The following is an 18926-nucleotide window of genomic DNA, read 5'->3' as shown; positions in this document are numbered from 1 at the left end:
GCAAAACATAGGTGTAAAGCTGGCCTAAAAATCCTGAAAGCCTGTGTTTGCTGCATTTTTACCAAAATAAGTCAAAGGAGATGAATGGAACTGCAAAAAAGGCTACAAAGTGCTGTGCTTGCGTATCCTACAGGTACTCCAGTTTCCTCACTCCCACAATCCAGAGATATGCCAGTAGGTTAATTGGCTGTTGTCCAAATTGGCCCTAGTAAGTGTGTGCGGGTCTAAAAATCCCAACCGCAGCGTTGAGTGGATAATGAAGCTGTGGTATGCATTTTAGGCATGGAGCCACCAAAAATGTAAGGTTTCTAGGTTAGATTTGCTCAAAAGATTGGGGTATGCTGGGTATAGGGGGGAGGGGGTCTTAACGTTCCAACTGCAGCTTCCTATGGCAGACCCTGGGAACACTCTGTTGAGAATCTAATGCAACATGGAGGCACAGAAGAAGTAAGGTTCCAAGATTCGATATGCACTAAAGATTCCAAATCTTTAATGGTAGTATTGATGGGATGGCACACCAAAAATGACAACGCAGGTTACTCACTCCTTGTCTGCAGTCATACACTCTGATCCTCCGATTTATTCCCCTGAAAAATCTGGGGCTTCCTGGGTATGAAGGGGGAGGAGGGGGAGGGCAGCTGGGCCTCCCCATTGCCTTTCAGAATTCAGTGCTTGGTGCCTGTGTAGCCAATTATCAGGTCCAAGTGCTATCATATGGGAGAGTTGTAGGGGCATTTTGCTTAGCTCTGTTCAGGTTTCAGCCATCAGAAAGTTAAAACTGACCAGTGATCTTGAGTATGCGTTCCGGTTTTGGTCACCGACACCGACCGTAGGGAAAGTCGTCCTTGAACTTGAGGGAGTTCAGAGAAGGGCTACAAAATTGATTAACGGGATGGAGGGAGTGGGTTATCGAGACCTCCTCCAGAAATGAAACTTATTCTGCTTAGAAGAGAGGTGCTTAAGAGGGGACTTAATTGCAATTTTCAAAATCATAAATGAGGACCACAACATTCAGAGTAAACTGTTTATACTGATAACTGTATTGATGACACGAGGACACAACAATAGGTTAGACGAGAGGTGGTTTAATCTTGGACTGCACAGAGTAGTACAATGTGGAATTGCCTTCCACAGTCAGTAGTATCTGCTGATAGCATTGATAAATTCAAAAATACTCTTAGATGAGTTTCTTAGTTCACTAAACATACAAGGATACGTAATACTTTGTGAATAAATGCCGGTTTCCTCGATAATATTGGTGTGTGTGTAAGCACAGATGCTGAGGTCGGCAAATTCGACTAGCTCAGCGCCGATCTAGAACACCGGTATCTGCGTTTAGTATCGGGGCATTTTCACGAGTATGAATACTTGTGAAAATGCCCAGTATTAACACTGGTGCATCCCTACTTAAAAATATAATGCATTGCTGGGACTTGTAGTACTACATAGTTGGTGCTGGGAACACACACACACACTCTCTCTCTCTCTCTTCCCAGCGTCCCCTCCCACTCCAAACTTACCTTCCCTCTCCTGCAGGCCCATGGCCCTCTTCCTCGTCTTGGCGGCCAGGGGGTGGAGCTAAGAGACGGCCCTCTTAGCTCCGCCCCTATGAGGCGGGCCCAGCTCATTCTCCGGGATCAGTGACAGCGTCTCCAGCCCTTTCGCACAGCCGCCCGTACATGCTGCGGGTGGCTGTGCGACAGGGAAGAAGCGGCACGATCGCGGGGGGCCCTCTACTTCCTTGCTGGGCCCCCCAAGTGGCGGAACGCCAGGGCCCGGTCGCAATTGCGACCGCTGCAACCCTGGTAGTTCCGCCAGTGAGGATACGGGAACTACTGGAACTGAATATTTCTAAGCACACACACGCACAGGCACACACAGGTTGGGCTAGATGGGTGCAAATATGATGGGCCTTTGTCTTTATTCACCCTCACCTACTTTGTTACTATGTATGGGGCAGCACGGCAGGGCAGACAGTGTAGGAGCAGGCACTTTAGGGTGCCTGCTAGCAATTGCTGATATGTGTATTTTATTTTTTTCAATGCAGATTCACTATAAGACAATACCTCCCTTGTTTGTAAGACCAGGTTGCTTCAATGACAATAAAATACAAGCTTGAAAAGATTTTGGGCACCAGAGGTAATTTTTAGGAGTATTAGCCGCCGGGCTCTGGAGATTTTCCAGGCCTGGTATAAGCCCTTATATGAAGTAACTATTTATTTTGATAAAAGTAAGGGTGACACTTTCCAATCGGCTTTCACCTTTGTTTGCTAAATGACATCCTATGTGAGGGTTTTATTACAGAGCTGTCCTCGCACAAATTCATTCCAGGTTTCCATTAGTTGCAAAATGAGTCTGATTTGTCGTGCCTCATGCCTGTCAGTGTTTCCTCAGTTCTTTCCACCAGTTTAAATAATCGTCGGTTCACAGTGCTGCTTCTTAATCAGCAGAGTTAGCTGGATGCAGGTCTCATTACAGAAATATAGGCTCTGAAATGCGGGAGCAATTTAATACCATATTATCTGTTCGAAAGCCTCCAGTGACATATTTCAGACATGATATCCCTCCTGCAAGTATTTTAAGAATTATTTTGTGGGTTAGAGCAGCATTTCTCAATCTTAATCACTTTAAAACTATGCAAAAATCTCAGGGCACCCCAGTCTAAAATCGAAAAACATAAATGTAAAAAATGATGTGCCAGATCCTTATCCTAGATTGGGGTCTAGTATGGATTTTAAGGGCAGACTCCAGGCAAAAAATAACAACACAGGTTTCCTCCTTCACATCAGAGTCCCCCTATGTATGAGTATTCCCCTTTCACATCAGAGTCCCTCCTTCACATAGCTGTCCCCCGTTTCACATTAGAGTTCTCCCCTTCCACATCAGAGTACCCCTTTTACATCAGCCCCCACTCCACACCAGCAGCCCTCCTTCACATCAGGAGCCCCCTTTCACATAAGGTGTCCTTATGTGAATCCCCTTTTCACATAAGGACCCCCCTTTCACATCAGAGTACCCCCTTTCACATCAGCACCTGCTTTTCACACCAGAAGGCCCCCTTTCACGTCTGGAGCCCCTCTTTCACATCAGAGTCCCCCTTTTCACATCAGATGTTCCCTTTAGATCACAGTCCCTTTTCACATCTCCCCTTTCACATCAGAACACCCCCTTTAGATCAGAGTCCCTTTCCACATTAGAGTCCCCCTTTCCCATCAGAGTCCCCCTTTAGATCAGAGTCCCTTTTCACATCAGAACACCTCCTTCTCATCAGGAGCCCTTTGATCTATTATATGTTTTTTCTTCTCTGTCTTATCAATGCTTACAGAATATACTCCAGGGTAAAAAACTGGCACATTCTATCATGGAAATACTTGGCCGATCAATTATTGATGACCTTTGGCTTGTTTCATTGTAGATGTCCTCCAGAGTTTAGAACATGCTTGTATACTGGAGAAGACAAGCTTTCCATTCCTGTAGTTTTGTTAAATATTAACTCCAGATGAATTTAAGATAACCCATCGCACGCCGTCTAAATAAAGCTTTCAGCTTACTAAAGCCTATCTCCAGCCATATATTGGTATTGCATACTAGGGTGGGAAAGAGTTGACTCTGACCCCTTGGGGATATTCTCCCCCACTTCCTGTTCCTCTGACACAACAACATATTTCTAACCCTTCCTCACCCTGCTGAAAATGTATTTTCAGTAACCCTTGCAGTGGCGGGGTAGCCCCACTGCACGGGTACTTTGGTGTTGTGTTGTCGAGTGTTGTCAACCCTCCCAATGTCTTTTGCTAAACTACTGAACACATTCTACTCTCAGATCTTCACAGAATAAAGGCTAATCATTCTGTAGTTCAAGATAAGAGCTAGGAGGGCTCTTTGGGATAACAGGAAGTGTGTAATAAACATTTCCTGTGTCCTTGTTTATTTCTGGCAAGATCAACGGGTTTTTCTTTTTTTTTGCACTTTGCAAACAGATATAACAAAATGCTTCCAATATTAAACAAAAGGGAGCTAATAAGAGAAGTTGATTGTCAGGGTTTACATACACATGGGCATAAGTGAGAAGTTCACCTGTGTTCTCCCAAGCCCGCTCAGAACTCTGGCTGCCACCCACTCCTCCTGACCCAATTAGTTGCAGAGAGGTGCATTGCCCACCCCGTAGCTAAATATCAGAAAAGGGTGGGGAATGGAACATGCAGCAACTTCCACCACTGATTGGGCCAGGAGGAGGGAGCCGTGGTCACAGTTTTGAGCAGACTTGGGCAAACTGAGTATGCACCAAGCCCAGGCTCATCTCTAGTAACCATTTGATAGAGAGATTAAACTTTTGATTCCATTTTTGTCGAAATCGCAAAGCAACCGAAGACCGATATAAAATGGTGATTACGATTGAGGAGAAGGAGGTGAGATCGATATTGCCCCAAGTGAACCTGGCAGAAAACTCTGATCACTTTAAATGGAATTACTGTCATTTTTCATTTTTTTTTAAATTAAATCTTAAATGAACGATGTTGAAACTATTAATGTATCGTCCACTTTTAAGTTCACAATTGATAACATTCTGGTGGTCGGTTGACCTCATGGGTAGTAGATTGCTTAGTTTCTGGCAGGGGCTTGCAATCATATGTGCGATTTCTGCTGGATAGAAAGTGGTTAAAATAAACTGAAAATTGCCAGGTGTATGGTCAGCTACATACATGTGGAGCTGGGAGTGATTACACGCTTCTGGACTTACCCGTATCTTGTGGGCAACAGTAGTGATCAGATGTTTTCCAGAAAATACTCAGCTGTGATTCATAGTTTGGACTCAGTGGCTGCTAAGTTCTGTTTTAATTGTCTAATTGTTTTATTGTTATTGCTTATTATATGCTATGTGCAGTTGTGAGCTAATTGTTTTCTGCCATCAATTTTACATGATCATTACAGGAAACCAAAAATGCAGCAGACCCTATTTTTATAACAGGCTTCAACACAGCAAGATTGGTGTGAACCACTTCTATTGATCGGCGTGCTTATTTACGATGAGCTGTAGGTGTTAATGAGTTTAGAGTCTTGACTACGTAGCTGTCATTTAACTGCACATAAACTGCTTTACTGCTGTGCCTGTCTCTGAGACTAGTCCTCCTCTCCCCCTCCATAAGATGACGACAGTACAACCTACGTAGCTTCTATGTCCTTGGGCCTGAGTCTTCTTGCGTGGTCCCTTTGAGAAGTAGAACTTCAGGCTGAAAAATGCCAGTCAGAATTTCATTCTAAGGAGTTATTTCTGGCATTGCTTCTATGTGTCACGTCTCAGTCTCTCTGCAATCTCTAAGTGTTGTCTGTTGTGTTTTTCCTAAGTACAATTCAAGCCACACGACAGCCAGATCTAGCAAACCTGTAATGTACTAAGTACAATGAAGGTGGTTGTGTAAGCATTGAATTCATGTAGAGCTGAAGTTTTTGTAAAACCACATAACCTCAAGCCATTTGACATTTAAGCAGTTAAGCATGGGCATCGATTGGTAGATCCGTACATCAAATTATCATCCAAGAACCTTTTTCCTTTATAATAAACATACAGTATATATACTAGAAAAACCATGTAGGCACATACATTTGGAAAATTACAGCCGATGTTCATTAATGGGCTAGTTTGTGCTTAGCATCATCTTCCCACTTCTCCGACCAGTCTACAAATATGCACATGAATCTGCAGGAGAGCATATTGATTGAATCACTTCCAGTTCAAGTACACCTGCATAATATAAGCCAGGCCTTGCCCATTACGTGTGTTTGCAATTACAATTCAGCAGCTGTCAATGCTAAACTGATAAGCCAACGCAAACCAAGATCTCTTGATCATGTGATAAGTGGTGTCAGCAACCTCTCTCCTCTGCAACTCCGGTGTTCTGTCGAGAACGCCAACCTCAGCATCTGCGCGTGTGCACAGACCGGGATTAACAAGGAAACCGTCATTTATTTACAAAGTATTAATTTGTAATTGTTAATTGTGACCATTAAGAATATGCCATCCATGGCAGTCAATGATGGATGGCATTTTATTCACATTCACAATGAACATCCTAAGCAATTACATTGTTATGTAATTGCTTAGGATATTAATTGTGAACGTGCATAAAATGGCATCCATCATTGACTGCCATGGATGGTATATTATTAACGGTCACAATTAACCATTGAACCAAAATACTTTGTAAATAAATGGCGGTTTCCTTGTTAATCCCGCTGTGTGCGCAAGCGCAGATGCTGAGGTCGTCAAATCCAGCGGGGTCGTCATTCTTGACAGAACACCGGCTGCACAGGTATCTTTGTATTTGAAGTCTCACAAGAATTCAGGCAGCAAGAGAAAGGTTAACAAGAAAGTAATGTCAGCATATTATAGTACGGCAGCTCCAGAATACACTCCATATCCATGTTGTATGAAGCTGAGAGTAGAATTAGCAATTCTGATATGCAGATATATTAAACTGGGTTGCTCTTAGACTGATCTTTCCAGCTAAGCCCCCCCTCTGCTGCAGCAGTCTTAGGATCCTTCGAGTCATCACATCCAATACACTTTATATTGGATGTGAGGGCTGCCAACGTTTTCAATCGTCGATTTTAATCGACTAAATCGATTAACTGTTGCAGCTCTAGCGCAGAGGGAATTACCATGGCTGCATTGTAGGAGAGGCTGGAGGGAGCGTTGAGCCAGCCAGCTAGCTCCAAAGATCGGGTATAACTTTTTTTTATTTTAGCCCCTATACAAAAACAAGCAGTTTACCCTTGCAGTGCCGGGGGTAGCCCCACTGCAAGGGTTAATAAAAAATGTTGCACGGAGTTCTTCTTTAAGGAGACTATGGGTAATACATGAAAGGAGGCATCAATCTTTACAGATAAAGCAACATCCTATTAAATGTAACTGTCCTTTTTTTTATACACCTAGTATGACAATAGGGCCTATGTAGATAATAGGAAAATGTCTACCTCTCAGTTTACCTGTTATAACTCCCTTTGCTTATATCATCTTTTAATTAAATATTAATTTTTTTGAACCAGAGTGACAAATATAATCTTATCACTATAGCAATGTGGTCTTTTTTGCGTTGCTTTACAGCAGTTCTGAAATAAAATTTAGGGACATAGTAACAGAAGGTAAAAATAACGGAGGAGACCAAGCAAGCATTGTTTTTTTTTTTACATCCGGTACTACATGAAAATATACTGCTATAAGTAGGCCCATTGTTAAAAGCTGTTCCTACTGAAACATATCTATATTGTCCTTTCTTTCACAGGGGCGAACTATGCAAGTAGCAAGCGACCTCCACTTGCTGTTGACGGGCCAATTCTCCAGTCCAGGACTTCAGCACCATCCAAACAGACTGTCCTCTCTTGGCAAGCTGCAATCGATGCTGCTAGACAGGCCAAGGCTGTCCAGAACATGAGTGCCACCGAGCCCCTGCCGGTTGGATCTTTGTCACAGAAAAAACGGCAACAGTATGCCAAGAGCAAAAAACAAGGGGGAGGCTCCACAAACAATAGACCAGCCCGTGCCCTTTTCTGTTTATCTCTGAATAACCCAATCCGGAGAGCCTGTATCAGTATAGTAGAATGGAAGTATCCTTTACACATGTGTTTGCCAACTGTGGCCAGTTTAAAATGCACCTTGGGCACATAAGTTACTCTGTGTACTATTTTGGTTTTACAAGGTTGCAGAATATATTTGAAGGTTAGATCAATGCTAAATAATTTATTGTAAATGACTTGGGACATTATGATGTCTAATTTGTACTGGTCTTTAGGGCCCCCAGTGTGGAGACCAAACAATTAGTAACAGATAATCAACAAAAATAGCTACCTATCTCTGTCTGCATTTTGTTTTTGAATGCTTGGCAAAAGAGCTTACCATCATCACATTTTTGGCTACTAAAAATCCAAGGTCTACTTACAATACAAGTGTTTTCTGTATATTGTCAGAACCATGACATTGCATAGTCAAGTGGTCTTACATGGTTGGTGTAAAAGGTAATGAGCCCTGGCTAGAGGCTTTTCATTCCATTTTTTATCTTTATTCATTCACCTAATGACATGTATAGTGTATATAATGGTTGTCCACCTCTTGGATTCATTTTCAGTTTCATTGATGACATAGGAGAGAGGTGAGGTCCGGGGTCAGCTGTGACAAGTATGGAAGAGCTTGTTAAAAAAGTTTTGATATTCACGGATGTAATCTGCAATTGGAGACTGTGCAATCTGAGCTTTCTATATTATTATTGGATTATTATATATACAGGGCCGGTTTTGCCACAAGGCCACCTAGGCCATTGCCTCGGGGGAGCAGTGAGTAGAGGGGCAGCACAGCCGCCGAGTGGGTAGTTTTTTTCTGCATTTAGCCCTGCTTCGTGTGTTGTAGTACAAGTGATCCTGTCGATGCCGCCGAGATTACTTGTAATTAGCCTGCAGGTCTGTCCTCCTCTGCTGGCCGCCTTCCTCCCCGCCATGGTTTTCAGGGTCCCCCGCTCTTTTTTGGGGGTGACTCGGGACCACGGCACATTCGTTCTCGATGGAGAGCGGTGAGCAGAGCTGAGAACGTCCATTCTCAACTCTGCTCCGTGTAAACAGTGAGACAGGAGAGCTGTACTCACAGCCTTCCCATCTCAGCTGTCACAGGAGAGCCAGCACAGTGCTGTAATAAAAAGGAAAAAAAAAATTTGATAAAAAAGTAAAAATAAGTAAATTATAAAAAATTAATTTAAAAGATAATAAAATGAAAATAGTAAGACATAAAACGAACCCTGCCACCCCTGCCATCTGATTGCCCTTATCCATGGGGAGGGGGGGGAACCCCTTTATATATATTAGAATAAATCCGGCCCTGTATATATATTATCTATATATTACTTGTGTCATATATGTTGTAGGGACCCAGTTAGGGTCATGCTCCATTAGGGGATCCTTGGTATGTTTCTAGCCAGATTAGAATGTTCACAAAATAAATGTTTGATATTTCATATGTGATAGTTTTATGACCTTAACCTTTTATTCAGACCATTTGACATATTTATATTAGTGGCAATTTTTGCCAATTGTGTGGCCTTAGCTGTTTACATTCCATTCCCTGAAGATGATTCCAACTCCACCAATCACAACCTGGTAAGTCCTCTGGTTTGGCATCTGCATATTCACGGAACTGGGATTAGAGACATTTTTATGTGCGTTATACTGGTGCAGCCACATTAAGAATCCTTTTTATTCATTACTGGCACCTGGAAGGGTGATATTTGAAAAGTTGTAAAATTGTATTGATTTGAAGGACCTAGAGGAAAGAAAACTTGGTGTTCATTTCATGTGTTTTCTAGCTTGCCTTAGAAAAAGGAGTTCTGGGATGTGATTGGTATCAAAGGCCATCACAGACTCTGCCTTTCTCCAGTAAGTCAGGGACAATGTGACAGTTTCCATCAATCACGGGAAGGGCAGTGGGGAAGCAAAGTGTGGCCAGGTTTGGGAATCTGTGTATAAATTACCATGTTGTTGATAATAACATGATTGATAGGTAGAGATTGAATTAATTTACTTACTAAAAATCAGTGACATGTTTACTTGAAGTCTTGCTCAATGCTCTAAGCCATCTGGTGCCAGACTCTGCTATCATTAAGCATCTCAAACGTCACAGTCATTGACATAGTCTAAGTTCTTTATGTCATCCTTGTATAGAGCAGGTTGATACGGGAGGAGTTGACATTGCTTTTCCACAATACACCAAAACCTTCATAATGAAAAAAAGGATGGTGTCTACGCACCAAGCAGCTTGTAGTACACAGTCAGTGATCATCTATTATTGTTTTATGTGAAATTTGGTTGCTGTAGGTGAGTTTGTACTGAAGAATGTATGTTCTGTCTAAGAAAAGGTATCATGAGGTGCCTATGTTACCTATTATGTCCAGGAAACCCTCTTCTGAGCACCCTTCTGATCTTGGTTTATCTTTGTTACCAAGAGCCTGATTTAGGCACTAAGCCCTTGCTACTTGCTGCCACCCTGACCAGTGAGAGTGAAAAAGTGGTTAGTAGGGATACTCTCCGGTGTCAGGGCTTAGAACCTAAGCTGGGTTGGTCAAGTCTTAGTATTAAAGTGAATGATCAGCTTTTCTGGCTATCGCACATATCTGAAGCTACTTGTGGTACCTGTCCTAGGCACGGCTTTCTCTTTGAAATCTTAAACTTGGCTGACCATTACACTTAAATTGGCATTTAAGATTGTTTTATAAGGTAGTGCAAACAACATTTTGATTTACAGTAGCCAGAAACGTCCTCTCAACCAGGGCTGCCATCAGGGGAGTAGGACCAATACTCATGTAAGGGGCCCGGGCAGCCTGTGGGGCCCAGGTCCCTTACATGGATATCAGCCAACGGTGACAGGCAAGGAGGCAGAGGCGCCCTGGCCCCAGCAGCGCCAATCCAGCGGCTTCGGAGGAGGCTGGGGCCCCAGTGTTTTTTCATCAGAACTATGTTAACCAATTGATTACTAACGTGTTTCCCCGAAAGTAAGACCTCCCCCGAAAATAAGACCTATCTGTCTGTGGCTCCCTGGACGGCAGAGTGGACAGCTGCAGCCAAGCCAGGTAAGACATCCCCCGAAAATAAGACCTAGTGTCTTTTTTCGTAGAAAAAAAAATATAAGACACTGTCTTATTTTCGGGGAAACACGGTAGGGACACTTTGTAATTTGTTCAAAATCCAGCTGTGTAGGCAACACACATTAATTCCATGTAATTGGCATAATTATTTAACTACATGGGGGCTGATGGATAAACAGTGCACCAGTAAAATAAAGTCTTATTGCTCATAGCAACCAATCAGCTTTCAACTATCATATGTGCAGTGAAAGCTTGAAAATGTAGATATATATTAGAGATAGACATGATTTGAATCAATTAAGAAGCGTCATCTGAGAAGTAAGAGGAACTAAGAGTCCTTTGGTTTCAGTCCTTTGAGTTCTTTTAAGTCTACACATTATTGTTTCAAGCCCTGATAAAGGGAGAGTATCAGGATGGTTGTTTTTCCTTTGTAATTGAATTATTAAAGACCCTTTGGATTTTTTCTTCCATTTGGTCTGGAACCACACTATTGATAAGATAAAGCCATGTTAAATACAAAATGGAGTCAGATTTACGATGAACTGAATATGAACTCATGGCCTAGTGTTTGTGAAAACTTGTTTTTGTCCAAAGAACTCTTCTTGGATCAAGTTATGTGGATATGTGTCCACAGATAGCGTATATAATGCATTGGATTTTGTATGTAAGTTGTCACACTTTCATCTGAGGTGTGAACCAATGCATATCTAGGGAGACCTGATATTCTGTTGGAACCAGTGTGCTTGCTTGGAAAACTTTGATACATTTGAACTTTTGAAGAGCTTTAAGACCCCAGTGCCTCTTAAATGTTTCAATCCACACTTCGTAAACATCAGACCCCATCGCGCAGAAGAAGATGTGCTAGTGTGATACCATTGTGTGCGTTGTAATTATTTAGTCATGCAATATAATATTGTTCTGTGATTGAAGATGGTTCAGATTTTTATGTAAAGTCCTACAGACTTCAATCTGTTTATGTGCAGCTTGTTACATGCCAAAGCTGAGCGGAGGGATACTTGTGAATTCGATTTCCAGGGATGTATTGAAAGTGGATAAACAAGGTCCTGCACTGTGATGTCTGAACTGGATGTTTATATAATGAGACGCAATACGTAAATTAAATATATTGAGATTGCTGTGCGGAAAATAATTGAATTCTCTCTGCCATGAAGGCAGATCTCGAGTTTCATCATTATATGTGCTTGTAGCATTCATTGCGTCATCTGATAGCTTTGTAATATCGAGCTGGGGGACGTAGGTGGAGAGTTTTTAGCAGGATTTAGGGTATAGGAACTACAATGCAATTTCACTGAGTATTCAAGTAAAAGCTCCTTGAACAATATTTGGATTTGATTTTCAAATTTTAGCTGCTTGTTTTGGTTTGTTTTTATGATCATCTTTTATATATGAGATTTATAGAGTCTCCTTCTAGTGGCTTTGTTTATGTCAGAATGTGCCATCAATGTCCTTTAGTGCAGACATGCATTAACATGCAAAGACCATTTTTCTAGAAGTCCCTTACCCCAATAAAAAAATATAATAAACAATAGCTATAAAAATACTTACCTCAGGCTGCGGGTTTTGGACGCTAACTGCAGGCACAAGTGACATCATAGACATAGTGCAGAAGCACAATCGTGCAGGATTTCAAGCACTCAGATTTGCCAGGAGGCAAAACCTTGTAGTTTCCGATGAGATCTTCCTGGTAATGTTTGGCCTTATTTACACAGCAGTCCAACTCTTCGTGTTTGTTTTATTAACCCGTGCACTTAATTAATGTAGGATCCAAAGTTTACATTGATGCTCCAGTGGTTTTAATGTGTCTTTCATGCATTATTCATGTTGTTTTCTTTTACATTCTAATCTATAGAGACTGCAGTGAGCGAGCAACCCTTCTTTTATGGGGGTGGATGCAAGTGGATCCATCAGCCTGTTGTACACAGTTGTTCTCTTTGAAATTCATGTTTGATGATTACATTTCTCATTCACCTAGCGTGGATTTCAAATACTTTTCTTTCTCCAGCCGCATACCTACCGATAATACATTAGCCAAAAAGGACAATAGGTCTTTTTATTAAAATTATGCATATTTTCTGCTTTCTGTATAGAGAATTGGGACCTTCGCAAGAAGTAATCATCCAGTACTATACAGGTCTAATAACTAATGTGAGGCACACATTATTCATGCAGAATACATGCGAAATGTCTGATTTTCAGATTGTAAAACTCCAGTCTATTTTTTTTATTTCAAATTCACAATACATTAGCCGACAGCTTCTGGTGCAGAACTCCCAAGAATTATGCCTTTCCCTAAGATGCCCCTCACACTTAAGCTAGCCATCAATCAAGGGTATTTCTGAAATAAATCAATGAAACGAAAATCATTCATCAGAGCATTCCATGATTATTCATTAATTTATATTTCTATATATAAAATGTATAGGAATACAAATTGCTTTATCTGCTGTTGGGGCAGATGGTAAGGCAGCCATCTTGGGCACGCTCAGTAGACAGAAGGCTTTTAAGCTACGAGTATGTCTTTGGATTGTGGGAGGAAACCCGCACAACCACAAGGAGAACATGAAAACTTCATACAGGTAGTGTCCCGACCAGGACTTGAATGGAGGACCCCTGTGCTGCAAAGCAGAAGTACTAACCACTAAAGCCCATTTCCACCTTTGTAAGTGATTAGCATTTGTTGTGGTAATGTGTATGGTAATGTAATTGTGGTGCAGTGATGAGGATGTATATGTGTGTACATATTCATTACCCACATTGCTAGCTTTAATTTTCTTATGGACTTTTTAGTAGGACTGAGTCCTACAAATTGAAAATCCCCCCCGCAGGAAACTCAGTCTGACACTGGGGTCCAATCTTGTACAGGCTGTAAAGCAGCTGCCCCCTTCCTTATTCGTCATCGTAACAAGATCAGTATACACCAGCTCTGCCTCTCCAGGTCACTCTGCACTGTTTAGGGGGTGTTGGCACAATGAATATTAATGAATGGGTGGAGAGAGCTCAGAGAGACAGCTCAGTTGCCTCAGAGAAGCTCTTGCATGAAGAAAACATAGCATTGTGGGAAATGTAGTTTTCCTTGCCCTACATTGTAGTTCCCACTGTGCACAGCAGCCTGTAATTTACACAGACTGTCTGCAGAGCAAAGAGGTGGCCATTTCAAAAAGAACCATGAGGAGATGAAGAGGACAGCTAAAAAAAAGCAAATGCCTGTTTCATGTAAGCTCAGTGTACATTGCTGGCATATGTTTTTAAAAACCACCACCATCACTGACTCCACATTAGTGTTCCATAAGCTCTCAAAAATGTTGTTTACTATTTAAAAATTATAAAATTATTGCACAGCTTAGAACGCCTAGGCAGGGGACCTGCTTTTTCTCTGCTGCAGTTCAGTAAAGCTTACAGGTCTCCTGCCCGGACAGCAAAAGGAGAAGCAGGAGGCTGATGAGTTTATCTGTCTGTCACTCTGCCCTCCCCTCATAGCATCATGCTCCTTGCACTCCAGCACAACTGATTGTGGAGTTTACACGGAGATTACACAGGGTTCAGATCCAGGGCTCTCACAGGTTAACAGAGTAACAGTGGAGTTCAGGGAAGTGAATATCACTGGGTGGGGGAACGGGCTTCAACTTGTCAGTGTACACTAAAAGAGCACAGGAAATTGCAGGGATTTTCTGATTTTAGCACAGTTGCTATGTTTGTAGCTCACTTATAACTTTCAGGTGTTGCCTGAAATTGCATTTAAAAGCAGAAAAAGTATTTTAGGGTTATGTGATTTCTGTCAGAACAAAACCAGTAAAAGCTATCCAAGGCAACATGTACTTTATATGCAGAGATAATAATGGATTGTACATTTCCACAATCAATAACCTGCAGACAAAGATACAATAGTTACATTTTACTTGAACTATATAGAGTCTTGTGCCATCTCTCAGTAGACTTGTACCTCCACTAGCTGTGCTTCTTGATTGGTCCAAGGGGGAAAAAGGCCAGGCAAAAATAAAAGCTGATGTAATAAATATTAATTATAGTGCCAGAGTACTTACCCTGCTGACCTCCAGACTGGCCCCAGAGTAGCTCATCATGAATACGGCTTTAATCCAGTATTGATGGTAACTGAGGGTATTGTTTCATTATACAGTACTGTGTATGTTTATCTATTGGGTATACAACCAAACAATACATATTTATTATATGTGGATTAGGATTTTTTTTTGTTAAGCCCCCGTATGGATTCTCTGAATATCCTGCATAGACCTTCAATTCTGGTAGGGGTTGGCTACGATGTTTTTATTAAATAGAAAGCTTGAACTTTTTGGATTTACGATTCTGTTTTCTTCTTTTTATATTTCTGTTCTGTTCTGTCCCTCTATAAATCTATTATGACAGAGAAGATTAAGCTGCACTGAAAGTTATTTTGATCCTTTCTGGGGAAATGGGAATACATTTGCATATCAATCTCCTAAATAGCAGTTTAGTTTGTATGAAACAACTATTGCCGCTGTTCACAAACATAAATGTAATTTTTCAGGAACATGGTAGTCATGGAAGACATTTTAAACTTCTGATTCCAGGGCAGGGACGGATTTCCCGCTAGGCAACATAAGCATCTGCCCACGGGCAACCTCCAGGGGCGCCGCTTGTCTGTATTATTTATATACTTCTCCATTTCTGGTTGATAGCTAGCATCTCCAGAGGAAAAGGATAGCAATAGTAGCCCACGTAATTCTTTCAGCTTAGGATTCCTTTAAAGTGAAGTCTCTCTGAACTGAACTAGACTTGTTTTACATAACATCCTGATGCCCTAAAATGTTAATTGTTCAAAAAGTTTTCATATGTGTACTTATTACTGCTCTAGGCTCAGTCTACTGCAGCAGCTAGAATAGTACCATGACTAGTAGGGGTCATGTGATTGCTGCCATCCAATCAGTGCCATTGCCTGAGCATACTTCTTGCTAATTGGCAGCGGCCATGTGACTCTACAGAAGCGGCTCTGTTCTACTAACCATGGGCAGACCGAACCTGGAGTAATGGCAGGTGAGTAAATTGGACCGGACTTGCTTTACATAAGCCTTTGCAGTTTTCATATGTTTACCTATTAACACTCTAGGCTTGGTGTACTGCTGCAGCTAGAAAATTGCCATGGTTAGCAGGGGTCATGTGACTAATGACATTAAATCGGTGGCTTTCCCTGAGCGTACTTCTTGTTTAATGATAGTGGCTTATGACCCTACAGAAGGAGCTCTGTTCTAGCAACCATAGGAGGACTGAACCTAGAGCAGTGGTAAGTGAGTGAATGTTTATCAACCTATTACAGATTAGGGTAGCTGGAGAAGGAGAAAGCTTAACTAAAACTGGTCTAGTTCATATAGACGTTAGGTATGCTTTAAAGAACCTGAACTGTGGAAGCTGTGCTTAAAAAAAGCAAGCAGAGAGAATAGGACTAGGCTCCATCATTGTCTATAGGCTCCCTGCAGCTGATCTTTTTCCCTTTACTGACTTACCATGTGTTTCTGTTTGGTGGTGGCCATCTTGGTAGCTCATCTCAACGTTTGAATGATAATCTTATGACTGATGGAGAAATACGAGTTAAGGCCCACTTAAAAATGCTGTTTGTGCTGCAGTAAATCTCCGTGTAATGTCTTGACTAATTACTTGCTCATGAATTCACATGATTTCCATATGGCGCCCCTTCGTAACTGGACCACTCAGGGAGAGACTGTATACAGTTTGTACAGTGTCTTCCCTGAAATAGTAGCTGGACCCATAGAAACATCTTGCATACCAGTTAAATTATAATTTCTTCTAGTTCCTGCCACTAGCAGCTGACTCTGTAGTGAGTATGTTCTTCCAACAGGCTTCCTAGAACATAAATTCTAATTAATTGTGGTAACCTACATGTTAAAGTGGAGCTAAACCCTCCTATCGTTTACAGCCAAGGAAGGTGCCATCTTAGCCTCTGTTTAGACCTGCAATTGCCATGGTGCTGTACATGGGATGAGCTATGACACCAGCCATTTGAGGGCTTGAAACTATGGTTGAGAGATAATATAAGCACACTTGCAACTGTGAAAGTGCCTTCAAAGTACAGCTGGCCATACACTGGCTAATTTTTCTTGTTTTTGTTTGTTGGGCCGAAAAAGAAAAATTGATCCATTCCCCCATCTGTGTTAAACAGTGTGGATGGGGAAATCAAGTGCTTTTTCTTGTTCAGCCCCCCTAGGCAATTGTATTTTGACAATGGCAGATGTGCTACTGATTAGCTCCAATCACTGTTTGTCCAAAATGTTTTCAGACTGACTCTTTTGACAAAAGTGCATTGACAAATCAACTGCTGTCAACTGGGGGGTTGGGGGATTCCTGAGGGGACCGCACACTGCTCCAATTTTGGCCAAGTCAGAAGGACTTGGCCAAAAGTCGAGCAGCGTATGGCCAGCTTAACTCTTTTGGGAAACGGTTAAATTAGTTGGTTTAGTTTGGGTTTAGCTTTTTTGGAAAACACAGCTGTACACTGTAAATGCAGAAACACATACAATTGAACAAGCAGCAAAATCAAGGGTAAAACAAGACTTTTCAGGACTTGTGGAGGGATTTGTATAAATATTTCATGGCTTCCATTCTTGCGTCTTTCTTTGAACATACTTATCTGATAGTTTTAGAGGCTATTAACCTACTTTTATGTCTTTTGGGACAGTACCGCCTCTGGTTAGTACTCTGGACTGGGCAATTAATATTGCCTGTTCAAAGTCATGTTGCTCTCTGCAATATTATGAAGATGGGAAAACAGCGTAGATGTGTGCTGGAAAAACACGTTCAATCCATGGGGGCCCAACCTAGCAATTTACAGGACTTAAAGGATCTGCTACTGACAGCTTGGTATCAGATACCATAGCATACCTTCAGAAGTTTACTGGAGTCCATGGCTCGATGGGTCAGGGCTGTTTTTGCAGAAAAAGGGGGACCTACTCAATATTAGGTGGGTGGTCATAATGTTATGGTTGATCGTTGTATACATATTGACTAATAGAGTTACATAGGGCTTCCAATCAGATTTAATTGTGCAGTTGCCATTTTCGTTTATTCCTGATCAGATCCGCCTGAAAAACTAACAGCAGGATATGATCAGACTGCCCACGTGAAAGAGGCCTTACTGCATTATACTAGTTACATTTGACCTACTTGATTCATAATTTAAGATGGAGAAATGTGACTAGTCATGATAAAAAAAGGAAACACTAACTCAAGGTGGAACATGAACAATTAGTATCAGTGACACTCTATATATAGAACCGTGAGTGTCTTGTTTAACAATGAGATGGATAAATGTGATTTGTTTTCAACTGCATTATGGTAATGTGATTTCTTTCTTTAATTGTTAGCAGGTAGACAAGCTGCTAAGATTAAGATTTGGTGAGGATTAGCTGTAAATGAATTAGGACACAAGGTTAGCTGTGTGTCAGGCATTGTTACATTGTGTGCTCTTTGTCTTCGTTATGCCATTTCTCTATTTAATATTTCATTTGGCAGTTTAAGAGCTTTGCAGCACATTGTTACATAACATCACCATATTCCCATGTATAAGGAGTACAAATGATATAATATATTCAATTGTAGTCTATGTTTTAACAAATGAGCAAATCAGTTACTCTCTACTGTGCTCTATACTATACTGTACCTTCAAATTTTGACACATAGGGTAACTTCAATTTTAAGCAGTAGAATGTATTCTAGCTCCTTTTCCCCCTTCATATCAAATTTGCCCCAGTCGGCTTAAAGCTTTGCATTGTTTACATCTTGTGGCATTCCTGGGGTCTTCCAACATGACCCAGTTGTGGAAAATAATGGTGAGGCCCAGCTCCAAATACATGTACTCGAGATGATGTTTATTATCTATGACTGGCCCTGGGCTTGGGGTAGGAACCATTTTTCAGAGACTCACTGACAGGGCTGATCCTAAGGTATTGAGGGTGATGTGTCTGGTGTCCTGCCCAGCTCACTGACATCACTGGTTGCCAGGAGCTCGGCGGGATGTAAGCCAGAGCGTCCCGCTCAGCTCCTGGCATTCGTTGATTTCAGTCAGCGAGCTGGGTGGGAAGATGCATAGATTAGCACAGGTTGATAAGAGGTCTTAGCAACCTGGGACGCTGTGGTCATTCCTGCTGGACCACCCACTCTCATAGCAGAGATGGGAATGTCTTAAAACAAAACCCAAAAGCAAAAATGTAATATATTGCAGCTTACCAATCCTTAGATGCGGTGGCTGCATTATTTACTTATTTTGACTTTTTTTTT

The 18926-nt window shown here is 41.6% G+C and overlaps 1 protein-coding gene across 1 annotated transcript in view; it reads left to right on the top strand.

The window, feature by feature from the left end:
* The window catches only part of CACNA1D (calcium voltage-gated channel subunit alpha1 D), a 289622-nt gene that overhangs the window by 28559 nt on the left and 242137 nt on the right, over positions 1-18926 (top strand). Inside the window, exons 2-3 of the mRNA XM_018555255.1 lie at positions 7281-7602; positions 9033-9138. Of these exons, the coding sequence (XP_018410757.1) occupies positions 7281-7602; positions 9033-9138 (428 nt within the window). The remainder of the gene's footprint in view (positions 1-7280; positions 7603-9032; positions 9139-18926) is intronic.

Source organism: Nanorana parkeri, unplaced genomic scaffold (genome assembly GCF_000935625.1).
Source record: "Nanorana parkeri isolate BGI_ZX_2015 unplaced genomic scaffold, ASM93562v1 scaffold189, whole genome shotgun sequence".
In the NCBI taxonomy this organism is placed as follows: Eukaryota; Metazoa; Chordata; class Amphibia; order Anura; family Dicroglossidae; genus Nanorana; species Nanorana parkeri.
This window is presented reverse-complemented; position numbering and strand designations above follow the sequence as displayed.